Source organism: Notamacropus eugenii, chromosome 3 (assembly GCF_028372415.1).
Source record: "Notamacropus eugenii isolate mMacEug1 chromosome 3, mMacEug1.pri_v2, whole genome shotgun sequence".
NCBI lineage: Eukaryota > Metazoa > Chordata > Mammalia > Diprotodontia > Macropodidae > Notamacropus > Notamacropus eugenii.
In genome coordinates, this window is record NC_092874.1 from 351,642,363 (window position 1) to 351,660,083 (window position 17,721).

Consider the following 17,721-nt stretch of genomic DNA (forward strand, 5'->3'; position numbering starts at 1 on the left):
TCTCAAATCTACTCTATCCTAGAACATTCACTATCTTTCGCCCTAAATTCTACCCCTCCTCCTACCTTCCCTATTACTGTAAAAGGCAACATCTCCCAGTCCCTCAGGCTTGCAATCTAAAGGTCCCAGACTCTCCAATATTTAAGTTCCCAAGGCCTACTGATTTCCCCTCTGCAATATATAACATACCTTCTCTCCTTTGATACAGCGATCACCCTGATGCAGACCCTCATCACTTCATATCTGAACTATTCCAATAATCTCTGCTGGTTGGCCTGCTCCAAATCTCTCCCCCTTCAGTATAGCATCCACTCAGAAAGTGATTTTTTTTCCAAAGCACAGATCTAACCATATCATTCCTTGACTTATTAAACTCCAGGAGCCCTCTATCACCTCCATGATCAAATATAAAATCCTCTGTTCATAATTCAAAGCAATTCATAATCTGCCTTCCCCCACCACCAATACCCTTCCATCCATGGACAATGGCCTCCATGCTGTTACTTGCACAAGATCCTCCTGCTCCTAACTGGTATTTTCACTTGCTATCACTCCTGCATGGAATGTTCTCCCTCCTCATCACCTCCTCCTGGCTTCATTGGCTTCCTTCAAGTTCAAACTTAAATTCCATCTTCTACAAGAAACGTTTCTCAAATCTCTCTTTTTTCTAGCCCTCCTCTCTGTTGTTTATCCTCTCTTTGTCCTATATACAGCTTGTTTATACATAATTATTTGCATGTTTTGTTTATAATAAAGGCAATCAATTCAACAGACAATGATCAAATGCCTAATATGTGCAAAGAATCAAACTAGATACTGAAAACTGAAATGGAGAAATAGCACACATCCTCCTCTCACGGAGTCAACAATCTAAGAAGCAATAAATGAAAAGGAACTGAGTAACATACACTTAATTATAATGAGATTCATTACCGGCATGATCTTTTTTTAAACAATAACACTAATCATTTATACAATACTGAATTAAATTTTTATTAAACGTAAACACTAACATTTTTCTTCAACTCAGAAAACATAGTTTAAAGAATTGTGCAATATACTGAATAGTCCAAAAGTTGTAGTTTATTAAGCATAAGTGGTTTAAGTTAAGATAAAGCCTTCACCCTTCGCTTTAAGTTGCATTAAGCCTTTCGGGGACACCTCTTCTGATCACTGGGATCACTCAAAACACAATAATAAGAAATTAACACTTTCAAATACAATAAGCGTATCTTAATGGCAGTATCTTTTATCACTTTTGGGAAGAACTGAGTTAAATTATCAAAGTGTATACAATGATTCATACACAACAAAGCCAGTGAAGGAGACAGGTATAAAATTGAAGCTATAGGCCATTTATCTGAAAATATAGTATAAAAAACTTTTTTCAGTTTCCATTAATATCTTAACGTAATATTAATTCACTACTTATTGTACAAAAAACATTTTATGAAAGAAAAAGAATGCAGAAATTAGCAAAGTTTAAGAATACCTGTGATTGACATTTCCTTGATGTATTGCTTCTGGAGGGACTCTCCAGGGACAGCTGATTCGACCTCCAGGAAGTCGTTTAAAATCAAACTGGCAACATATCTTAGGATCAGGCCCACAAGTGTGTGGGATATCGTAACTATAAAATGGCATCATGTGGCAAAATATATCTGTACTAGATCCCAAGTCTAAAATTAAGAATATAACAACGAATATTATTAACAACTTTCCCGCAAAGTTCTCTGAAATTTTTATTTAAAATGATTGGGGGGGGGGGGGAGGGGGGGAGATGTTTGGGAAGGGCATGGAACTACTGGAACTTTTCAAGGTCAATAAATATTTACTAAGTGACTACTATTGCACCAGTCACTGTGCAAACCAATAGAGATACAAAAAGGGGAAAGACAACAAGCAAATAAATACTTAGGAACAAGAAATACAGAGAATAAACAGAAAATAATTAATACAAGAAAGGTGCTAGAATTAAGAGTGTTAGGCTGCCTGTATATTGGGACATAAAGGAAGTCAGAGAAAGTAGTAGGCAAAGAGGAGGAGGGAGAACATTCTAGGCATGGGGGACAGTCAGAAAAAAAATCCCAGAGCTAAGAGATGGAGTGACTTGTTTGAATAAAAGCAAGGAGGCTAGTGTCACTGAATCAAAGAGTATATGGCAAAGAATAAGGTGTAAAAATACTGGAAAGGTGGGAAGGGAGCTAGATTAGGAAGGGTTTTTCATTTGATTTTGGATGTGACAGGAAATCACTGGAATTTATTGAGTGGGGAGTGGAGAGGTGGAAAAGACATGGTCAAACCTGTGCTACAGAAAAATCATTTTGCTGGCTGGGTAGAAGAAGGAACAGAGGAGAAAGAGGCCCACCAAGGAGCAGGCTGTTGAAGTAATGAAGGTAGAGGGTGCTGAGGGCCACACTAGAGGGGTGGTGCTGTCGGAGAAGAGGAACGCTAAAAAAGGGAAATCGACAGGCATGGATAACGGCTGGCGGGGAGGAGGGCGTAAGGAGACAGTGGGGAGCACAGAATGACTTAGGTTACGAGCCGGAGGGTTTAGGAAGGTAGTGTTGCCCTCTATATTAATAGGGAAGGTAGAAGGGGTTGGGGAAGGGTTTAGCGGAGAAAAAATAGTAAGTTCCACTTTGGACATAGTGAGTTTAAGATGGTTTCTGGACATCTGATTAGAGATGCCTAAAAAGGAGCAGAAGGTGGGAGTTTAGCAGAGAAATTCAAGTTCAAAATTCTCTCAGAAAATTACGTACAGCGTTATTATTGGTAAGATTCTCTACTAGTGCAGCATGAAGAAAAAAGGGAAAAAACCTTGTAGAATTACAAAACGCATCATGGTCTACACAAGACAATTAGCTTGATGTAGCCGCATTTTTTAACTAAATCACAATTACAATTTTGAAAGCCTTATGTTCCAAGAAATCCAAAGGCAACAAATATTTGATGAAAATAGTTCAAAACAAGGAAGATATTTGATTTGTATTGATAATTTGTATTGATAACTTGATTGCTAAGCAAATGCTTCACATTTTATTAATAGTATATGATTCTGAAATTTTATTTGTAAAATATTATCACCTTTTATTTACATATCACCTCTACATAGAAAGCAAAGATGTTAAGATCGTTGTTTTACATTACTATCCCAGGTCTATAATCAATTTTAAAAATGTCTCTAAGATTGTAACATAATGTTATCATCAACATATATATGTGCATATTTTAACACTTATTTTGATAGGTACTTTTAATCCTCTAAATCAAAATTAAATTAAAAAAAACTCTTGAAACTTGAGAAATATTATCGAAACCCTCATATCAAGTACAACATTACTTTATCAGGTGCTGCCTTGATAAAGTGGAATCTTCATCTTTAATAACTGTACATACCCCAGCTTTGTCTCCAATAAAATTCTAGTGACTTTGTGGTTGAAAAGTGTTTTTTAATTGCATAATGAACTCTCTGGATAAGCATATTGGAAAATCCAGCACGTTTCAGAAGATAAGTCATTGTTGGTGAATGTCCAAATGGATCAACAGCCCAGCCTGACCTAGGTTTCACTCCTATTGAAAAAAAGTTAAAATTAACATCTTCTAAAAAACAATGGTAAATTAGGTAAATTAAATAACTAATACGGTATTAGTTAAAACATGTATGTGGGATTCAGAATTTAAACATCACAGTGCTAGCACGGCAACAGCTTTCTTCTCCTGGGTATAAGAGATGGGCCAATCTGTATCATCTCTCACCCTTGCCCAACAGCCTGCAGTCTACTTTTCCATTTTCTAATAAGACATGTTATGATAATCAAAGTATTCTGCCAAGTCAGACATAAGGTCACTGAAATTAATACTGAAAACAGCAGTTTTAAGATGAGATGATGAACTGGCACAATTTTGTTGTATCTCTTGCCTTACCAGTGCCATAGTTGGACTACTTCAATTACATTTCATAGTTTAGAACCGTGTAAATAATAGCTTGCGACAAAATCCATGGAGTCAACCTTTCTCCCCTTAGATGCTTCACATTAAAAATAGACTTTCAGGCTGCCTCTTTTATTTTTCTAATTGCCCTCGTGTTCTCAAATTTAAGAGGAAAAAGGCGGACTAGCGCATAGCACCCCACTTTACAAACTTGGTCCTATTTTATGAAATTTTCTCAATAAAGCATTTCTTCATCACATGTGAAAATATTTACTAATTCATAAGGAAATATTTTTGTAATGCACAAAATGTCAAATTAACCTCAAAATAAAGATATCAACGTTTTATTGACAGAAGCAGACTTGCAAAAAATGAACATGATTGTCAGATCATAGATTTAGAGTTGGAAGGAAACTTAAGAGTCATTAAATCCAATCCTTTCATTTTCTAGGTAAAGAAATTGAGATTCATGAAGGTTAAGTGACTTGACCAGGGCACTATAAAAGAGTAAATGGCATAGCCAAAAGCCTAAGACAGAAAAGCAGCATGTGGCTGTTTCAAAGATGAAGGTTCTAAATAGTGGATTAATGATACATGACATAACACACACATGCAATGTCCAATATACAACATACTTTATATGAAATCACACATGGATGTGTTGTCTTTCTCCAAAAGAGGATGAGTCACTACCCTGACCTGAGGGCAGAGACTGCTGTGTTTTCACCCATGACATATCCCTGTGGACTTGCATGTTGTGTCATCTGTCAGTAGTTTCAGCCATGTTCTAGTTTTCATGACCCCACTTTGGGGTATTCTTGGCAAAGACACAGGAGCAGTTTGCCATTTCATTCTTCAACTCATGTTACAGATGACGAAATTGAGTCAAGCAGGGTTAAGTGACTTGCCCAGGGTCAGACAGCTAATATCAGAGGCTGGATCTGAACTCAGGAAAATGAGTCATCCTGAGCCCAGGCCTGGCACTTTATCCACTATACCACTTAGCTGTCCTACATGAGATTATGAACTAGACCACCTCTATAGAGTTGGTCTTACCACACAGCTCTCAGGCTACACCAAAAGAGGAGAGAGAGATATATTCCTCCTTGGAGTCATCTGATCCACAAGACACTGAGGGAGGAGCAATTGGTTTTGGTCTTTGGAGCCAGGGTCTTTGAGGCTCTAGTGTCCAAATGCAGAATGGGAGGCAGCAGCCATGTTGTAAATCACTGCTGGGATGGATGATTAATCCTTATCTTTCTTGACCTTTTGTGGATTAACTCCTTGAGAAGGTTGTACACAACTAGTGCTTCCTTTCACTATCTTCTGAACTCTCTAAAATCTGGCTTCTAACCTCATCATTCCAATGAACCTGCTTTCTAAAGTTACCCATGTCCTCTTAACTGCAAACCTAGTAGTCATTTCTCATTTTTCTGCAGCTTCCAGTGCTGACCATCCTCTTCTCCTTGATCATTTTTTTCTCTAGGTTTTGCTGACACTAGTGTCTCTTCGTTATCTTCCTAGCTACCAGACTATTCTATATCAGTATCCCTTCCCTACCTGGATCTTCAGACCAACTGACCATGGATGTGGAGCAGGGCTCTATCCTAGGCCCCCTTCTCTTCCTAATCTGTACTTAATGTACTTAATGATCTCATCAGCTCCCATGGATTCAATTATCATCTATGCAAACAATTTTCATAATCTCCTGATCACTAGTCTTGCATCTCCAACTGTCTACTGGACAATTCAAACTTCATGTCTTGTAGACATTAAATTCAAAGTCTAAAACAACTCATTCTGTTCCCCCCCCAAGCTCCTCCCTTTTCCCCCTCCTGATAATCCAGCCTGCCTTTCAATCGTTCTCTCACATTCCATCTACAATCATTTGTCAGCGTCTCTTCTCTCTTCCCAGCATCTCATCTACACACCCTTTTCTCCTCTTATATTACACCACAATCAGAGCCTTGGTCACCTCATACCCTGACTGCTTCAATAGCCTACCACAGATATTGAATCACTCAATTATCAAAATGATCCTCCTAAAGCACAGATCTATATCCCTGTAGTGTTCCCTCCATTCAATAAAGTGCCAGTGGCTCTCAAATGATTCTAAGATCAAAAATAAACCCTTCATAACCACCACCCCGCCCTTCCTAGTTTTCCAACTCTCCAAGTACTCTAGGAGCCACTGACAGGAGTCTCTATCTCCGGATTTCATGCATTTTCATTATCTGTCCCTCCAGCTCAGAATGTTCCCCCTCTTCATTTTCTACTTCCTGGATTTTTTCAGAAATTTTTCCAACTGCCCTTAATACGGGGACAATCAGGGCTTTCTGACTGCGATGACCTTCAATATAATATGTGCATTCACACGTGTATTCACACACATAATCATACATGTATATATAAACATGTATACTTTGGCATGTATTTATGTTTTTGTTGTAGCATGAATGTGTATGTGCATATAAAGACAAATATATACATATATGTGTGTGTTTGTGTGTTCACATACATATCAGCATATCTGTTGATGGTATGTAGTTTTCTGCATGTTTTTCTTCTTCACTGCAGTATGAACTTCCTGAGAGAGCATGGAATGTTTTGTTTTGTTTTTTAACTTTCCTTTTATTCTCTTCTTAGGAGGAAGTTAAGTAATGCAATGGAAAGAGCACTTGAGACAGAGTCAGGAAGATCCGAGTTCAAATCCAACTGCATGCATTTACTATCTATATGACTGTGCCTAGTCATCAACCTCTGTCTGCCTTAGTTCCATCATTTAGTAAAATGAAAATGATACTATTATAATGTTAACACATTTCAACATAATGATGTTAATACATCTGTGATAATATTAATATATTATAATAATAGTATTTCTCAGAGTTGTGAGGATGAAATGAAATGTGCAACACATTTTTCAAATCTTAAAGTTAAATATATATGTATCTATATATACATAAATACATACATACATATACATAGATATATATGGATACACACTACTAATCTTTTTGCATGGGTTAGTTCTCTGGGAGGGCAACAGGAGAACGAAATAAAAAGCAAAGCAGGTGATGTAAAAGAAAAGATGGGGAGCTGGGTGGCTCAGTGAATATAGCCCAGGTTTGGAGTCAGGAAGACCTAAGTTCAAATACAGCTGCAGACATTTAATAGCTATGTGACCCTGGGCAAGTCACTTAACCTTGCTTGCTTCAGTTTCCTCTTGTGTAAAATGAGTTGGAGAAGAAAATAGCAAATCACTCCAGGATCTTTACCAAGACAACCCCAATGGGGTCAAAAAGAGCCAGACAGGACTGAAACACATGAACAACAAAAAAGCAAGAGAGACCCAGAAAGTTTTACTAACAAATCGAGTTAAGAAAATGTATACAATTGAGGAGCCAAATTACTATCACTCAAAGTCACTTCCTTTAGTACTAAGTTTAAAATAGAAAAGTACACTGGTGGAAGAAACTAAATTTTAAAAAAAGAATCTGAAACAAATGAACTTCTTTATTTAACTCCAAAACAGAACTACTGAGGGCAGGACGACTTTCTGGGCTAGAATTTCTAGGAAAATTAGAAAGCAGTGAGGAAAAATAAATCTACACCAACATCTTATTCCACAAGTTTAAGTGATGGCTTTATAAGGTAAAGAAACAAGTTTATGTAAGTTTCAAATGACTACGTGACCAAATAGGTAATGTCTTTTTTTTTTTTTTAGCAAAAAAACAAAATATGGTTTTGTAGTCAGAGAAACTGGGTTCAAATAAGATCTTTGACAATTATTCCTAGGTGATTGTAGAAGGAAAGAGAGAGGAAACAAGCATTTATTACGCACCAGAAACACTCTTCTAAGTGTTTTACAAATATCTCTTTGTTCCTCACAACAACCCTGAGAGGTAGGTGCTATTATTATCCCCACTTTACAGGTGAGAAAACTGAGGCAGATAGTGATTAACAAGTGACTTGCCCAGGTTCACACAGCTTATAAATGCCTGAGGCTGAATTTGAATTCAGGTTTTCTTGAGTCTAGGTCCAGTGCTCTATCCAGTGCACCACCAAGCTAGGGCAAGTCACTTAACATGAACCTCAGGCTTCACTACAGATACTACATTTTCCAAAATTATGCCTCTGTAACAGCTGGCTCTATGCCTAGAATGAACCCTCTCTCTGCCTGGAAGACCTAACTCTAATGCCATCCCCTGAATGAGGGTCTTCTTGGATTCCTAGATATGAGCATCCTCCCTGCCACTCTCTGCTGTGTGTCCCTCATACCTGCCATAGATATATGTGCTGTCTTCCCCATTAGAACATACCCTCTTTGAGGATAGAGAATATTCTGTCTTTTTCTTTGCATCCCTTATGCCTAGCACATTATGTAATACACAGTAGGCTCTTAATAAATAATTCTTGAAAGACTCCTGATTGAGAGGATTGGATTTAGGTGGCCCCTAAAACCTCTAAGTCCCTTCCACCTATTGTTCTGTAATTATGGCTCAATTATGGAAGAAAATTGAAAAGCTTTCACATGAACAAAATCAGTGCAGCTAGGTTAAGAAAGGAAACTGTAAGCTAAGGTCTTTGCTGCAAATGCTTAAAGGTCTAAGATCCAAAATATACAAAAAACTAACACAAATATAACAGACTATCCTAAGATTCTTAATGATGTTTTAAGCTACCTTAAACCTGAAACTAAGACTCTATCCATTTCCTTCAGGATCAAATGTTAACTCTTCTTGTTTACCACTGCAATGGTAATTTAAATGGTATCTTTCCCATTCATTAATGGGCCCATGTGACATGCTTAATTCACCTGGAAGTCTAAGTCACATGTGGTGGGAGCTTGCTGAGTGGGTGGAATAGAACTGAAAGTTAGTGGTTGGGGTGGAGGAGAGAGGAAGCTGGCAGGCACAGCTAGGGTCATGAGCGTTTGCTCGTGGGAATGGGGGAGGCTTGGAGGCTTTGTCCCCTGCAGTGCTAATGTGTATTAACTTCTTGGTTACGATGACAGATTTGGCTTTCTGGTGCTGGGATTCGGCTTTCCAGTGTCTGATGGAGAGTCTGTTACACTTCGTGATTCAGAACTACAGCAGCATATTCAAAGTTGCCCTTGGTCGTGTGAATATTGCTTTGGCAATATAACCATTCAAAACTTTCACCATCTTACTCCTTCCTTCTTTCCTTTGCTTCTACTTTCTTTCCCTCCACTGAATCTACAATCCATCTGTGTTGGCCTCTCAAATAGACACTCCCTTTCCCATCTGAAAGTCTATTTACTGGCTGCCTCATCCACTTGGAGTGTTCTGTCTCAACCTCTGCCTCATTACCTTGGCTTCCTTCAAGACTGAGCTCAAAACTCACCTTCTGGAAGACGTGCTTCCTCCTCTGATTCTACAGCCTTCCATCCTCCATTACTGTATAATCCTGTATCTACATAGTTGTCTATATCCTGTTCACCCATAGCTATCATCCTACTCCCTCATTATTAGACTACGAGCTTTGGAGGGGAGGAATGTTTTACTGCCTTTCTTTGTATTCCTAGTGCTTAGCACAGTATCTAGTCCATGGAAGCACCCTAAAAGTGTTTGTTGACTGAAGCAAACGAATGACATACTCAGATACTGAAAGCCCTGCGACATCATCAAGGTGTGTATTGCTCACTGCAGCACACTCAAGCCTGCCTATTCAGCACAACTCTTATCCAACTTCTCCCATAAGTTAACAACAAAAAGTTCACCCAACATGCTGGAGCCAACTTTCTCTTGACTGTGCAAGGATAACAGTGGAGTACACAAGTCATCCACTAGTTAGCCTTCCCTTTCATCCTGGCTCTATTTTGTTTTTTCATTCAAAAATTTCTTTGATGATACCACTTCATATATTTTTGTTTATAATATATTGTTGCCTGATCAGTTCTACCGTCTGTCACTTCCCTCTTCTCTGGGTAATCTTCAACTTGAATTCTTTGTGACTACTATTCTATCAAACAGCACCAGAAGAATACGAATATAGAAAAACTGAGACATGGTTTCAAGGAGAACCCTGGGGTCACTAAAAAGAACTACAACTTCCTAAAGGCAATCTAGCACTCACTGCTCCTATTCAATTCTAGGTACATCTCCTTATGCACATTCAGTGTTTATCCAACACACACACACACACACACACACACACACACACACACACACACCTTCTACCCACAGTGTACAAACACTATGACTGTCCATCCAACTACCAGATTCACAACAACTGGCTTTTCATTGGTGGATAAGTACCACTGTATGATTTCATCTAAAATGTTCTGTGGCTTCTCAGGGCTTGATGCAATCAGCACAAGGTTATCCACAAAACAGAACATAATAAGGACTTCACCATCTAGATGGAATCTCTCCTCTTCCATCTAGTAAATGTGTTAGATCTCCTCTACGAGGGGGGAACATTTTTGGCAAGCATGTGTCTCTGTTTAATGCCTTCATGGACACTGTTATACATTTTTATTCTATCCTTCAAAGAATCATAATTTTGACATATGCATTAGCAATACCTTATTCAAGGAGAGTCAAGAAAAAGGCATTTTGTTCTTCCAAGTCAGATATGTTATAATCAACAAATAAAAAGCACAGAGATCTCCACATTTTCAGTTAACAGAAAAAGATTTGTATGATGGAAAAAGTGTTTTCTATGGAATACTGCATAAGAACACCTGCCTGTTAATAGGAAGTGTATGTGCTTAGTATTTTTACAAAAATTTCTTATAGACAGGAGAACTAGGCACATATAATGCAGTAATAAGGTTTTTTTTATATACTAATATAAATTAAAACTAATATAAGAAGGTTTTTTCTGTGCATTGAGTTTTTTCTCCTTTTTCAGATACCTTGGGAACTCATCAATTTAAAACACTCACCTAAAGCAGCACTTCTTACACTGTGCACTGCAACTCCATATGGGGTTGTGACTCAGCTTAAGAAGTGCTAAAGAGGTCGCAAATGGAAAAAGTTTGAAAAGTCCTGATTTAAGGCAAAGACTTCCTCGGGTTAAGCCTGGTCTTCTAATCCAACTGTTTTTCTTATCTCTATTTTCCTTAGTGCCACTTCTTCTTCATCTAAAAGCAGTAGTTGTCAGAGTATAAATCATGAACTATATTAGATACTTTCAGCGGGTCCATGGCTACAAACTATTTTCATAAGACTAAGAAGTTATTTGTCTCTTACAAACTACGCCCTTCTCCAACTACATATCTGTGCACCACCAGATTTATTCGCAGACCCCAATGAAAATAACATATCACAACAAATTGAATGCAGATCCAGATATGAAAATCCAGCTATATTCCATTAAGCCAGACATTAAAGGGATTTGCAAAAATATACAAAGCACTACAACTCTCCCCACTAATTTTTATTTTGGAAATCGCAGGTATTCTTAATTTATGCTAATATGAAAAGTTTATTGTCATTTTAAATGAATTCATATTTTATACTTTCATCCGTTAATTTCTAATCTAGTCATTATCAATAGCTATAACTCATATAAACAAAAGCTTAAGAGAGTAACAGAGACCTTAGACCAAAGAGCTTTAGAATCAACCATCAAGAAGTGCAATCAGGACAGCAATTTTGTTAACTGCTCAGCTGTTTTCAGTTGAGTCTTACTCTCTGTAACCCCAAAAAGGTTTTCTTGGCTAAGATACTGCAGTGGTTTGCCATTTCCTTCTCCAGCTCATCTTACAGTTGAAGAAACTGAGGCAAACAAGGTTAAATGACTTGTCCAGGGTCACTGTGCCACGTTAGTACTATCAAAGGTCAAATACTGTGGTTCCACTTCCCTTTTATAGTGAAAAGTTCATCACAAAATCTTTCAAGATCATTTTTATATTTTTTTATCCGGTTGTCCTCTTTCACATTTCATCTTTAAATGTTCTCAAGATCAATTTGCTTATTTAAATTTCTCATCAAGCTTTCTTTAAATTGTTTTTTTCCTTCCTCTACTTCTCAATGTATAGGATAATATTATTTATAATCTTGCATTATCCTCCTCTGTAAGATTTCACAAAATATTCTAAAAAAGTGTTGTTCTTGACCATCTCGTCTTCCTTTAATAAGCAGAACAAGATTTTGCTAACTGAGAAAATTTTTGGAGTTTCCCTGTAACAATCATTTATATCCATTAAATCTCTACATCAAATTTCATAGCAGAGAATGAAGTTATTTCCTCTAATCTTTCTCATTTTTAATTTGTTTTAAAACATAGAGCACAAAAGAAACAAAAACTGAATATAAATTAAATAAATGAATGAATAAAAAGTCTGGAATTGAACAAAAAAGCAAAAACAAAATTTTAGTTTTTATTTTACCTTTAGACTTCTTTACATCTCAAAATTTATGGTTTTATGAACTTATAATCTTAAGTGCTTGTGTATCTATGTCTGCAATCTTTTAATCTTTGATTTTAAAATTACTTAGATCTGTAAGGTGTTTCTTAATCATGAATTTAATTAAACAAAGCAAGTTTTATTATTTCTATGCTTTGAGTGTACACAGTGCTATTTCAATTGTTTCATCTACACAACTCAACTTAAAGATCTGATGCACTAAAAATATTCTTCTAAGGTTTTTAGAGATTCATAATTCTCTCCTTAAAGCAATACCAAAAAGTGACAAGGCATTTAAAAAAAACATGTACCTACCTAGATTTCTTTCTAGCCATTGATGTCCTTCAATAAGTTGATCAATTAATGAAGAATAATGTGAAGATGCTTCATCAGGCATGACCCAGCCACCTGTCACAATTTCAAGCTGTCCATTTGCAATTAAACTGGAAAAAAAGAAGTCTGTATTAAAAAGTTTCAGAATTCAATGTCTGCACAATTTCCTTACTTTTCAGTTGAAATAACAAATAAATGAAAAAGCATTTATTAAGAACTTTTAATGTAATAAGCACTGGGAAAATGGATAGAAAAAGAAAAAAATCCTTGCTCTCAAGGACCTCACCCTAGTTGGGAGAAGCAATACATAAAAGTTTAGCTCTACATAAAGTAGAGGAGAGGGAAAGGCCCAGGAATTCTTAAGCTACTCAGTAGTTGGATGAAAATGTCAGAGTTTATCGAGAATAAAAGCAGGACTGATGTTAACGTCCAGAGATCCTTAAGATGCAGAGACAAGGCTGACATTCAGTCCTGAAAGATCGGAGGAGGAAATGGCACAAGAGATGAAAAGGTTCCCTTGGTAAATCCTAGCTCATCCAGTCCTGTAAGAAATAAAGCAGCCCAGATGAGTTCTGGGCAGCATTTAGTGGGGCTTGAAGGGAAAGACAAAGGAGTAGGGTTACCTGGCAGGGGTACAATTCAGTCCTCTTAAATAGGTTCAGGGACAGACCATGAGGTGGTGGGGGAAGGTAAGGAGAGAAGGGAGTCCCAGGTCTAAGGACAGGTCTTCTTTTTTCTGGACTTCCCTGACATACTCTGGAGGGAAGGATAAGGAGGATAAAGGGGAGATAAAGGGTACAGGAGGAGGAGGAGAACAGAATGCATCACGCAAAGAGCCTTGGAGCAGAGCACCCTCCTCTTCACTGTAAAGTGGGAGGGGGAAGCAATGAAAGGAAAAAACTAGAAGGTAACAGAATGGAGGAAAATACAAATTAAGGATTACAACCATGATTGCAAACAGGATGAATGGATCACTTAGACAGAAGAGTGGATTAAAAAGCAGAAGTCGACATGTTATCAATATAATTTACAAATAACGTGCCTGCATGTAAGAGGTGTAAGACTGCCTAAGTGTAAGATTTGGCTACTTTGATGAAGAAAGTGATCCAAGATAATTCTGAAGAACCCATGATGAAAAATGCTATCTACCTGTAGAGAACTGATGAACTCAGAATGAAGACTGAAGGATATTTTTATTATTTTTATTTCTATTGTTTTATTTTTGTTTCCTTTTGCATGTTTAATATGGAAATGAGTTTTCTCTGACTTCACATGTATAATCCATATCAAACTATTTGTCTTCTCAAGGAGGGGTAGGGTAGGAAAGAAAGAATTTGGAACTCAAAATTTTTTAAATTTATTGTTAAAAAATTTTTTACAAGTAATTGAGAGAGATTTAATTAAAAAAGCACATTCTTTTTAAAAACCTGCAAAGAATTAAAATAAGAAAATGGAGCAAAATTTATTATGCTCCTACTAAATGCATAAAAGTAAGAGTAGCACTGATGATCTGAGAAAAATGAATAGAAAAAATAAACCACATTAAAAGAAATATAGAGGGGAAACTACATTATACTTAGAGGTCCTACCATAAATAATGAATTAAAAGCAATACATAAAACATTACGCATCAGTTAACATTCTTAAACAGTTACTTAAACACTACCGCTAAACAAACTTAAACACTAAATGAATTAACAGAGAGAAATAAACAGTAAAACTATAATATAAAAGGACCTCAATGCATTCATTTCAGACCTACACAAATGTAACCAAAAAAAGGAATCATCTTTTAAAAGTTAGATATGATGTATCACTAATAATAACTGAATGGTAATAGAAAAGGAGAATATATATTCATCAGTTTATGGAATGAACCTTTACAAAACTAACTTTTACACAATGAAAAAATAAGAAATACTAACCACATCTTTTACTAACAATGCATCTTTCTATAGTACTGTATTCTTTTTACTGCACTCCATATTTTCACTCATAAAACCTTAAGAACAAAACCAATACACCCACAGGACCTTTATTTTTAGTAACTATATCTTCTGAAGATACTAAGGTTCTAAGGGGATACTGGTTTCTTCCCCTCCAATTAGAATGTTACCAAGATATCATTCACATTCTTCCTGTAAGTCCAATAATTTTTTCCTTCTAGATTTCTCTGGACTCAATTTTCCTATCAAAATTCCTAATCAGCTCGAGTCTTTTCATCAATAATGCCTGAAACTCATCTATTCCAATAAAGGAAACATTCCCCCCCCACCATGTAGAATGTATCCAGCTTTACACAGCAAACCACTACTGGCTGCAAACCTCTTTCTTTTTTTTTTTTTAAATCTTTTAGAATATGGTATTCCAAGATCTCTTCTAGTTTTAGTAAAAACTGTCATTTCTTGTGTGATCCAGAATGTCTCTTGGTACTTTTTTCTGAGTATGTCTGGATGCAGCAGTTTTTGTTTGATTGTGTTTTTAAATATAAGAGATGCTGGCTATCACACTCCTGAGGATTTTTTCCCCAACATTTGCTTAGACTTCTGATCCTTTGGTAAACTTTTCCCTCCTCTCTCAAGTCCCGTGCCCCTTTTCATCCTATTAGGGCATTTGCCTGTCAAAATTGAGACTTGAATGATTTCTACCATCTGCTGCCTTCACTCCCATTCACATGGGGCGGAAGGAAGTCAGAGAAAATCTCAAATCATGTTAACTGATCTTGTTCATTTCCTCAGTCATGTCTGACTCCTCATGACTCCAGGGATCATATAATGCCAGGCCCAAAGCCTACCCAAGCTCATGTCTGTTGCTTCCATAACACATCTATCATCTTGTCCTCTGCCTTCCCTCTCTCTTTTTGCCCTCAATCTTTCACAAGAATGGTCTTTTCCAGTGAGTCCTGTCACCTCACTATGTAGCCAAAGTATTCAAGCTTCAGCTTCAGTATTTGTCCTTCTAATGAGTAGTCTACATTAATTTCTTTAAGTACTGATTGATTTACTGGATCGAATACAAATTTATATTATATAATCTAATATGGACTGTCACTAAGGCAAGGCAATCCTTTTACACTTCAACAAATGACCAACCCACTCAACACAGTGATTTTTCCCAAACCTTTTTTTTCCTCCTCACACTTCCCATAACCACCCGACCATCTACTCTTGTCAGCTAAGAACTTAGTCTCATATTCCACTGAAAAAAATTAAGACCATTTGTGGATAACTCCCTCTTACTTTACATCACTCAGATGCCTTCTGCTACTATTTCTTCCACCCTTGTCTCATGAGAAGTGGTGCATCTCCTTGCCAAAGTAAATCTTTCTACGTTCAAAAGTGACCGCATTCCATGCCATCTTCTTCTGCAGATTGGCCCCTCTATCATCCTGACTCTCACTTATATTGAATCTCCCCCTGCCTCGTGGCTGTTCCCTTATTACTACAAACATGTGTATGCCTCCTCCAGATAAAAAAAAAAAAAAACTAACTTGACCCACCCTTCCCTAGGAGCTATATTTCTATATTTCACCTCCTTTTTTCAAGGCTGAATTCCTTCAGAAAGCCATATACAACAAGTGCCACCACTTCCTCACCTCTCACTGTTCTCTGAACTCTTTGAAGGCCAGCTTTCAACATCACTATCCAGCTCAAATTGCTCTCTCCAAAATTAGTCACAATTTCTTAACTGCCAACTCCAATGGCCTACCTCAGTCCTCATCTTTCTTGACCTCTCTGCAGTCTTGGACACTGTCAATCCCTCTCTTCTTCTACATACTTTCTTCTAAGTTTTCATGACACTTCTCTATCCTGGTTCTCCCTCCTCATTCTCAGACCATGCTTTCTAATTCTCAGACACATCCTCTTGTGTTGACTATTCATCCAGATCACGCTTGTTAACTAAGTACTCCCCAAAGCTTGGTGATCTGATCAGATCCTAAAGGTTACATTATCTCTATGCTGATGATTCTGGAAGCTATTCGTCCAGTTCTAATTTCTCTCTCACAAATTCCCTGAGTTTGTCTTTCTTTGTTGCCTTGGATGGTGAGATATGTAAGTGTGTGTATACACATATACATACATACACATAACTACATGGATATGTATGACAAAGTTCTCTTACTATTATCAAACACAATTAGCCTGTTCAAACTACTTAAATGAATTTATTTCACTAGGTTTTTTTTTCTTTTCACTTTCTTTGCATTTTGAAGATTCTACTCTTAGCAGGCATATTTTCTAAGTCCCCTACCCTATTAAAGGTATATTTTTTTAAATTTCGGATTACATCTAAATTTGCAAAATATGTTATTCTTGATTGTAAGATCTATTTCTCTTGCTTTTTGGGAAGTCTTATTTGCAGACATTCTTTCTTTCTACTAATATAATATATTGTGTGACAGTTGCTGACAATGGGATCTTTATACTGGATTTGTTTGCTTTCCTTTTTTTACTGGCTGCTTCCTCCTTTGAACAGGAAGCTACAAGACTGTCAGGGTGTGTCACATTTGGAGATTCTCTCAGGGAGTGACCACTGAATTCCATTGCCATTTTGCGTTCTACTTTATTCCATCCCATCTCCTCCAAGAGATTCCCCCATCTATCACCCTCACTCTATGACTTATTTTCAATCTCTGCCTAGAAATTCGATCATATCTCTCCTATCCTGAAAAACTCACTTAATCCTTCCATTCCCAATTTTAACATCATCTCTTCTGCCCTGGGTAGCTAAACTCCTCAAAAAGGCAATTTCTAATAAATATGTCCACTTTCTTCTGCATCTTTATGACTTACAATCGCGCCCCACAAAAATGGGGCCCACTTTGATGGCTCTCATAATAGTCACTAATGATCTCATAGTTAAGAAATCCAATGGCCTTTCCTCACTCCTCATTTCCCTGGACCTCTCAGCAGCCTCTGACACTGCTGATAAATCACACCTCCTTCACACAATCTTCATACTGTCAGGATACCAAAGTCTCCTGATTTTCTTTTTCTCCTCTGCTGGATCCTCCTTTAGATCATGCCCTGGAATCACTGTGTACCCCAAGGTTATGTCCTAAGTCATCTTCTCCT

General features: G+C 37.1%; 1 protein-coding gene across 2 annotated transcripts in view; it reads right to left on the bottom strand.

Annotated features, from left to right (window-relative positions):
- Positions 1 to 17,721, bottom strand: part of MAN2A1 (mannosidase alpha class 2A member 1) — a 221,211-nt gene that overhangs the window by 113,979 nt on the left and 89,511 nt on the right. For both annotated transcript variants that reach the window (XM_072597247.1, XM_072597248.1), the window contains 3 exons: positions 12,629 to 12,756; positions 3,400 to 3,573; positions 1,493 to 1,679 (listed from right to left, as the gene is read on the bottom strand). In XM_072597247.1, the coding sequence (XP_072453348.1) occupies positions 1,493 to 1,679; positions 3,400 to 3,573; positions 12,629 to 12,756 (489 nt within the window). The remainder of the gene's footprint in view (positions 1 to 1,492; positions 1,680 to 3,399; positions 3,574 to 12,628; positions 12,757 to 17,721) is intronic.